Consider the following 10,000-nt stretch of genomic DNA (forward strand, 5'->3'; position numbering starts at 1 on the left):
TGACAGTACCGAACAGAGAAATGATTTACAAGGAAAATGATATCATCTCCCAAAATTATAACTATAAATTCAACTGTTTCCCTCCTAGCCAAGGACTCCGGCCAGGGTCAGGACAAAACAAAGTAATCTCATTCCAAGACAAAGCAAGTACCTCTCTGTCCACTATGGGAGGTCGGGAACCCCACCCAGATCTAACTTTTTAAAAATATGTTTTAAAATCAATAACGAATATGAAAATAGATGATAGACCGAGACACAATTAATTGATGAATAATGAAAAAAAAAATTAACATAGATTCAGTATGAAGCTATAATTATATCGCCTCTTTTTGCCACTTTGACTCTCTTTTTTTTTTTTTGGGGGGGGGGGGTCTTTTTATATACTAATTTCCTCAATTTAAAAGAAAATGGGCATGTGCATAGTTATATCTAACTACCATGAACATGTAAATATTTAAAACAGTAACTTGGATAAAACGCCATTAATTTCTCTCAGAAATATGTAAATAATAATGGAATCAAAGCAAGCAGGACCAAATACCGTGATAGTCGATGTTAGCGTTGACTGAGTTAATAATGTTATAAATATATTTTGTCTTAGTGTCCTATTTCTCTACGTATTGATTAAAACCAAATAATATCCTTAATGGAAATCTTCATCCATTTGGGAATGTTTCCACGTCAAGCCTAATAAGAGCGCATTATGAATAATTTATTATCTTCATTAGGTTTAGAAAACAACCGCTTTGATGGCAAGAAAATCAGACAAACAAGAAATCAGAGTATTGAATGCGATGGTAGTTTTTTAAAAGTTCATGGAAATAGGACAGAAAAAAAATCTTAATACGAACTCACCGCCCTTCTCCACGTCGTTCTCTGTGAGCATTTGGACATTTTAATTGGACTAAAGATATCAATAACTAGCTCAGTTGATAAAGAAAAAAATAACATCCCAAAAAAACAAAAAAACAAAAACTCAGTCGGATAGATTTTGTCTTGTATTTTTCTTTCTTGCTTTGTCTAGCACCTTTCATACACACTTGTTCATATATTTATCTTACAATGGTGCCTGCTTCTTCATTTCTTAATTTTATACTTCCTTGGAAAAGACTGTTTACTCGCATTATCTTACTGTTTTATGGTGTAAAATAAGTATATGACCGGTATCAGCGTTGTCTATATCGGGAAAATATTGTAACAGCGCCATACAATCGCCACTCGTCTTACATGTTAAGAGTTTCTGCGGGCTTGGAAAGCTCAGTAAAGCGTTTTGTTCAACTTTACTGGATATCGTTCTACATAAAAAATACTCAATTAAGATAACAGCCTTTCTAATCTAATGAGATCGCGAACGTAATGGAAATAAAATAGAATGATTATATAAAAGTTATGAAGCGCCTAGACTCCATTTTTGATTCTCTGTCTCGAATAATATTATAACGTGCATCCCTCGATCTTAATAAAAAATGAAAACATATTCGGTAATTCATATCTTCCAGCTGTATATCTTTAATCATAATTTAGATTCTGTGTTGTCATGGTAACGGGCCCGAGTCTAAGCCCTTTAACGGCCAAAAAAAATATTTATTTCATTCATTATTCTTACTATCATTTATCGGCCTATAACTTTAAACCGACTCAGACGTCAATGAGGACCTTTAATCATCATCATCATCATCATCATCATCATCATCATCATCATCATCATCATCATCATCATCATCATCATCATCATCATCATCATCATTATCATCATCATTTTTTGTTATTGTTATCATCATTATTATTATTATTATTTTTATCATCATCATCATCATCATCATTATTATTATTATTATTATTATTATTATTATTATTATTATTATTATTATTATTATTATTATTATTATTTTATCATCATCATTATTATCATTATCATTATTATTATCATCATTATCATCGTTATTATCTATCATCATCATCATCATCAACATCATCATATCTGCTTCTTCGGAAAATTTTCCTTCGTAATTATTCCGACAAAATAATAAACTTTTATTCCCATCCATTTTTAATCCAATATCATATCATGCCAATATCTAAACGCCTGTAGGCATAGAGTAGGCCAAATAGGGATATGACACAAGAAGAAATGTGGAGATTAATCTAACATAGTTTTCCATTACAATGCACGGTTTTTGTCAATAGGTAGAATGTTGTTTTTTACAAAAATCTTCATTTCTTTATACTGATTTCAAAAATCCTATTGTTGTCATATTGTTTAACATTGAATGTGAAAGTTGAGTGACGACGGGGTGTAAACGCGTGCACTGAGTTATGTCATTGTCACGTGGCAGCCTATGATTTCCATCACGCAATTCTGTGATCAGCAATAAATCTTGACGTGTTGTGTTGTTTTAAGTGACTAAGGTGAAAGATGCCTAAATAAACAAACAGACAGAGACAAAAACAATATTTTAGCAGTTACAATTACGGGCATCCCGTGAATATGATTTATTATGAAAGTCGAATATTGTATAACTAGGCTGCTTTTAGGAGTTCGTCCCTGAGAATGTTGGCTTTCAGAATTCAAATTATTGTAAAAATCAACATGGGTTTATTTGCGGGCGTCTATTATTTTCCAAAATGCCAGTCGGTACTTATTGAAAGTGAGGTCTTTCTTTTTATTCCCTTAATTCCAAATTGCTTTTGTTATAGAGAAATTTCACACAAACACACACACGCATACACACACACACACACATATATATATATGTATTCCCCCAACCACCTCATCATACGAGTATCCATAACAATGACGCCGCGTGATATCATTCAAACTGACAGCAACTCACCAACCCTCGCCTAGAAAAACCACATCCGCTACACGGATCGCTATTTCTCCAACACCCTATGAATACAAACTGTTTTATAAAATACACCAAAGCTCAGTTACTGTGCATTGATACAATATCGCACCATAAGACCATTATTTCTAATGCACTAATCACACACATTTCAAAGCTAGGTATCAGAAACCCAAAATGTGGTGATAATTTTGTGAAGAAATACAAGAGGGGAACCAGGGGAGGTAAGAAGAAGAAGAAATCCCATTCACCAAGTCCGTCGTTACTACCATCACCAACGCTATCCACACCATGTATCGACACACACACCACCACCACCACCACTACCATCCACACCATCACCGCCAACAGTACCAACAGGACCAACTCAACAACAAGCCGCCCTCTTACCACTATTCCCTCACCTATGTCGCTACCATCATCATCATCACCATCACCACCACTAACCGAAATCACTAAAAAGAACTCAGCCCGTCTTATAACATTCCTGTTTACTCAAACGCACGTAGACATACAGCGAAATTTTAAAAAAGCGTCAAAAAGACCGCGCAATCTTTTAACCATCATCAACAACAGGCCACCCCTCTGTCTCGTCCACATAAACGCAAGATCCATAAAAAACAAATGTCACGAGATCCATGACCTAATTATAGATCGTCATATTGATATATTGTGCATTACGGAAACCTGGCTTCAGGATAAACAGGATGACCACTACATTACCACCGCCTGTCCCAATACGCATACCTGGAAATCGCTACCACGACCTGGGAGAAAAGGGGGTGGTATTGCCTTTATTTATAGTCTTGCTATCACCAACACCACTTTCACTCCTCTTACAAGAGAAAACTACGAATCTGCATGCCTTTCCTTCCAATCCGACTCTACCACTTTCTCCATCATTACTATCTATCGACCGCCGAATACATCCAATACTAAGTTTGTAGCTGAATTTCAAAATGATATCTTAGACTTCAACCTTAAAAGTTCACCATATATTTTTATTGGAGATTTCAACATACATTTTAATTCCACTTCTCCGACAGTCACCAAAATCAAGAAAATCCTACACGACAACGATTTACACCAGCACATCACCGAGACAACACACCAGGCCGGCAACATAATTGATTGGGTCATCTCCCCTGTGTCAAGTAATAGAATAAGAAAGACCGAAGTTGTTGACCTAGCGATATCCGATCACAAAGTTTTATTTGTGGATATCGCATTAAAGAAAGTTGATCTCCCGAAACGAAACATAACAACAAGGAATTATAGACAAATTGATATCAGTGGTTTACAAGATAGCATTCGTGACGTCATAAATGAGGTTAAAAATATAAACGACTTCAACAAAGTATTGCGATCTATTATTGACCGTGAGGCACCGCCACAACGTCGGGTCGTATCGAATCGACCACACTCGCGATGGTTCAATTCCGAGATAAAGGAATTAAAGAGAAAAAAAGAGACAGACTGAAAGGAAATGGCGAAAGAGTGGCCTAACGGTATTTAAGGATATATACAAAGCAGCTAAGTCGGCTCTTTATAACGCCATCACATGCGCAAAAAAGGCCCACTACAACGAAAAATTTCAAAGCATTACATCTTGCAAAGAACTGTTTTCCACCGCAAACGACCTTCTTGGCAGTAAGAAATCCACACCCCTTCCAGCGTCTAGAAATAACACCGAACTAGCTCAAAATTTTGCCAACTATTTCCACGACAAGATAAAATCCATTAGGGAAAACTTAGACAATACATCATCATCATCGTCACCGAGCTTTGGACCATTCCATGGAACGCCACTACATGCTTTCGATCCAGCCACTGAAGATGAAGTGAAGTCAGCCATGTTAGATAGCCCATCAAAATATTGTGACTTAGTAGACCCCATCCCAACTAGTATTCTTAAGACTTGTATTGAAGAACTGTTACCAACAATAACTGAACTTATAAATAATTCGTTGGTCTCAGGTAGTGTCCCCGACTCGTTTAAACGTGCCATTGTTAAACCACTATTAAAGAAGTCCGATCTAAATGTAAACGAACTGAAAAATTACAGACCTGTCTCCAACCTTCCATATCTATCCAAAGTGCTTGAACGCATTGTGTTAAAAAGACTTTTGTATCATATCCATCTAAATAATTTAAGTGAAAATTTCCAATCTGCCTATAAATCACATCATAGCACTGAAACTGCCCTTTTAAAAGTATGCACTGATATTCTTAATAGTATTGACAAAAATCATGTCTGTTTATTGACTATGTTGGACCTTTCGGCTGCATTTGACACCATTGATCACGAGATACTTATTAAACGATTAGAAATTACTTTTGGAATAAGAGACACTGCGCTTAGTTGGTTTAAATCATACCTAACATCAAGATCTCAGTCGGTTCTGATCGATGGCGCAGTATCAGAAACATTTCCTCTAAATTACGGCGTTCCGCAGGGGTCTGTCCTTGGTCCTGTTATTTTTACTCTTTATACTCAACCTCTTTCGGATATTTTTGTTAAAAATAAATTAATGTATCATTTCTATGCTGATGACACTCAGATCTATGTAAGCGATATCCCTAGTAATATCCCATCATTGATTACCCGTGTTGAAGACTGTATTAGAGATGTTAAATGCTGGATGGAAATTAACAAGTTAAAGCTGAATAATGAAAAGACAGAGGTGATGGTGTGTGGTAGAAAAAGTGTTTTGAAAGATGATTTTCTGAAGTTTACTCTAAATATAAATGGGTGCACAATTAACCTCTCAACGTGTGTGAAAAACCTCGGGGTAATGCTAGATCAACATATGACTATGCAGGCACAGTTTGATTCTCTATGTAGAAGTTTGACAATAGGATTAAAAAGAATTGCTTCCGTTAGACTTTTCCTAACAAGAGAAGTAACATGCAAACTAACAACATCTTTCATACTATCTAAAATAGATTACTGTAATTCGTTAATCTCGCATGTAAGCAACGATAAAATATCACGCCTTCAAAGTATCCAGAATGCGGCTGCTAAATTGATTTTAAGAAAGAAGATAACATCCTACTCGTTGCCACTTTTGTATGAGCTGCATTGGTTACCAGTTAAAGTGAGAATCGAATTCAAACTAGCAGTATTGTGCTATAAGTGCCTTAATGATCAAGCACCATTGTATATTACTGAATTTTTAGAAACTTATAAGCCAACGAGGAGTCTACGTTCTGCACTAGATTCTACAAAATTAATTGTTACAAATAAATATAAATATAAATTTTACGGCGGCAGATCGTTCAGTCACGTCGGACCTTCCATCTGGAACTCTCTTCCTAAAAGAATAAGAGAAGCGCAGTCCTTATCAATATTTAAATCAAAGTTAAAACACCATCTCTTTGTTAAAACACATCTTGATTAATGCATCTGTGTAATTTGACCCCAATATGAAGGTTAATTTAGTTTATGTTATTATATCATTATTTTATATTATTTCCGTATTTGACATAGCATGTGGATGTATTATAACATATCTTGTATTAATGACTTTATGTTTAGTTATTACATTGTTGTATAATGATAATATTATGTTGATGTAGTTTGTATAATGTTTCATTTGTATAATAATGTCACTGTATTATTGTTTCGCGCATTGAGCATCACCCAGTGATGAAAATGCGCGTTATAAATGTCATGTATTATATATATATATATATATATATATATATATATATATATATATGTATATATATTTATATAGTGAAATGGCAAAACCCGTCGGATGTCGGAAAATTTCGAATCAAATATTATTATATATCCGAATAGAGGCACCATTTCTGAAAGTTTGAATTTTGTAATTATTTTAATTAGGGTCTAATTATTTTATTATTAGGACTTTCTGATATTTCATATTGTATATTGTGATATAAAATTAAAAGAAGCGGAGTTAGTCGCATGATTGTATTGATGAAACAATGTTTTACACAGGGCAGTAAATGGAATGTTGGACTAATGCTAATTGCGCTACTTGTTTTGTTTAGATCTATAGCTATGCGTAGTCATTATACTGAACTAATGGTAGCTTGTGTTAAAGCGTACTGACTGCATTTCAAAGAGGGAACAATTATTAAAAGAATGATATATAATGAGTCGGGGTTTTGATAAAATTTTCTGTTCTCGGCGCTGAATTGAAATCCTCTACCTTAGAGGCAGATATTAGGTCACTTTTGATGGTATTCTCTTCGGTTGAGCTCATAATAAATAAATTTAAACTGTTTATCAGCTTGAAATTGTAAAATCATTTCGTGAGAATGTAGTTGGATGAATAAAATAAACGATGAGGTGAAAAAAAAATCATGCAGATATTTTTTTTCACCTTTATTCACTCGAATCTCAAAACTAGCTCGTGCGACATTCGACGGGTATTGCCAAATCAGCACACACACACACACACACACACACACGCACACGCACGCCCGCACACACACACACACACACACACACACACACACCAACACTTATAAAGCACACCTGCATCCGAATTTAAAAAATGATTGATAGATTGGAAGAAAAAAATATCTCGTAGGAGTGATCCAGGAGTCAAACAAGCAATATTGATACTCACTCTGTATACTGTCTGAGGGGTAACAAGTAGTTCCACCTGCCCCGATTTCAGTTCGTCTACATCCGCGAGTCTAATCGAGGTCACACCCACTAGATGGCGTCTGCTCACGTGATGAGACGAATACACTTGGAATTCTAAAGCATAATCCTCTGACTCGTCTGTACCAGGTGGAATGAGATCTTTGATGATGAATTTGTCCAAAAATAGTGGATCCTGGGAAAGATGTACAAAAATCAATAAGTGATATTCCTAAATAGTGAATTTATAAGTAGCCCTTCAGACTTGTAGATAGTATGCGCTTGGCTAAAAAGCTCACAACATTGCCATCCGGAAGTATAAAGAACCAACACACAAAACTATGTGTAACCTTGGACGTTTATAGTCTGGATGATACAGTTTAGTGAGAATTACTCATAAACGCGGATGGCAAAAATCAATAACAAAGACCTGAGTGACGTCAACTTCATACTGTCTATACTGTCGTACTCTGGAAAAGCAGATTTTAAAATCTTGGCCAGAAAACTATCGATCATTTAAAATGACTCTCATCTTGGCAAAAACTTTCAAATCTGGGACTGGAAGATTTTCGAAAACCAATGAGTGACATTTCTGATAAACAAATTTAAAAGTAGTCTCCAGAGCTCTACAGCCGTATTCTGATGGGAGGGGGAGGGGGGGGGGCATGGACAGAAAACTCGTCCTTGAAATAATGATCGATCAAAATGACCATCATCTTGGCAAAGACTCTCAAACCTGGGACTTTGCGAAGTCTTTGGCAAGATTATTAACCCCAATTTTGTTCACTTTGGACAACGAGGGTGATTCCAGTTGTAAGCTATATTCCTTTACGGAAATACTAGGCGACGGCATCTGACAACGTCGCGCGGAAGGACTTAATTCCTTTGAACTTATCTCGAGCTTGAGTTTTCAAAGAATCTCACATTTAAGGATATTTGTTGACTATTGAAAGTTTATCTTAATTCATCGATAACAGACGTAAAATATTTTCTGCCCAAAATATTAAAAAGTCAATATACGGCAGGGTGGTTAAAACTGACGTGCACATATATGCAGATCTGATTATCGAATGCAATCATGAGCCCAATTTAATATTTTTGGTATGGATAATATTTAGCGTTGGTTTGAGAGCATTCCCCTTGCAAAAAGGAGTCCATAACAATTAGGGTTATCAGACCTGCAAAATAAGCCTACCTACTAATCGGTTGTTCAACTCTTTGGTTTATAATGGTAAAAATTTCCAAATTTAATCGACAGCTGATTGGCTATAATTCTACGTTCACATATTTGTAGGGTCTCATAACCGAAAGCAACTATAGGCCCGTTACAGCATTGTTGCAATGGACAATATTTATATATTAATTGTTTTGAGAGTATTTCCATTACAACAATGAGGCCATTAAAACTTGGGCTATCAGACTTGTAAATAGATATGCGTTGTTATGAATCCAAGCTGTCTTCTCCTGACTACTTGTCTGAAGAGAAATTATACACATTTAGACCGGGTAAGTGGTTAAAGGAACGCCTAAGCAACCACATATGTACAAAAACATACAAATCAAAACAAAAATGAGAGGATCCGAAAAAAGCAAAATTAGATTCCTTAAAACAGCTACCAGAATTGCAAGTAAACACTTCACGCTTCTAGTTTTAGATAGAGTCTAAGTGTAAGGGTATGTTATTCAGAGACAAGAGGTGTTTTGAAGTGGCAACCTTTAAAAACACATATTTATTTGGCAGTTGGGATACAAAAATAACTTATATTCACGACATTTTTCTTAACGCATATTTCATTTAGCATTTGAATTGATGAAGCCATATTGCATGTTGAAAACAATACCATTTTATGTCCCGAGTCAAAACATTTTTCTTCAGGCCTATTTTAGTACTGGATTGTTACAAGAATCCTTTCTGAGCGTGATTCACAACATGTGACCCATGACATCAAATCAGTATCATGTCGAAATGATTTTAGTGCAAAGGAAAAATTAGATATAAAACGGGGAAAAGTGAGAGTTGGTTTACATTTATGTTGAATCGAGAAATTTAGATACAATTACGTAAAGTGACAAAAATGAAAATGTCACATTATTCGTTATTTTGACAGTAAAATTCCATTTAACATCTCATTCTCCCCGATAAATACTGATTTAAAAGGAAAGATCACAAATATTTTTGTTTACAGCTACAATAATCTGCCACATTATGAGAAAACGCTTTTTTTTTTGGTTTTACCCAGAATTTTTAAGATGTCTATAATAGATTACTTCAGAGTACCATAAACTTGTCTATAAATTCTTAAACCTGTGGTTTCTTTGAAGACTCGGAATTAATGCTTTTTGACAAGTAAAGCTCGAATTTGTTCATCGATTTTTGAAGTAATAAATTTCTTACTAAACCAAAAAAGGTGTTTTGCCAGAACCCGGCTGTAATGTGTGAAGTATGTAAACTATACTCGTCATAAATAGACGTCCATTAAAATCTAAATTTTAAAGTCAATCAAGTTCAAATAAAACTTTAGTCTTTGAGCTC

At 35.1% G+C, this 10,000-nt stretch overlaps 1 protein-coding gene across 2 annotated transcripts in view; it reads right to left on the bottom strand.

Annotated features, from left to right (window-relative positions):
* The window catches only part of LOC144960355 (uncharacterized), a 196,496-nt gene that overhangs the window by 31,180 nt on the left and 155,316 nt on the right, over positions 1-10,000 (bottom strand). For both annotated transcript variants that reach the window (XM_078893439.1, XM_078893446.1), the window contains exon 10: positions 7,451-7,663. In XM_078893439.1, coding sequence (XP_078749565.1) covers positions 7,451-7,663 — 213 coding nt within the window. The remainder of the gene's footprint in view (positions 1-7,450; positions 7,664-10,000) is intronic.

The sequence above is a fragment of the Berghia stephanieae genome, chromosome 1 (genome assembly GCF_034508935.2).
Source record: "Berghia stephanieae isolate SIO BIC M18660-M18661 chromosome 1, UCSD_Bste_1.3, whole genome shotgun sequence".
Taxonomy (NCBI): Eukaryota; Metazoa; Mollusca; class Gastropoda; order Nudibranchia; family Aeolidiidae; genus Berghia; species Berghia stephanieae.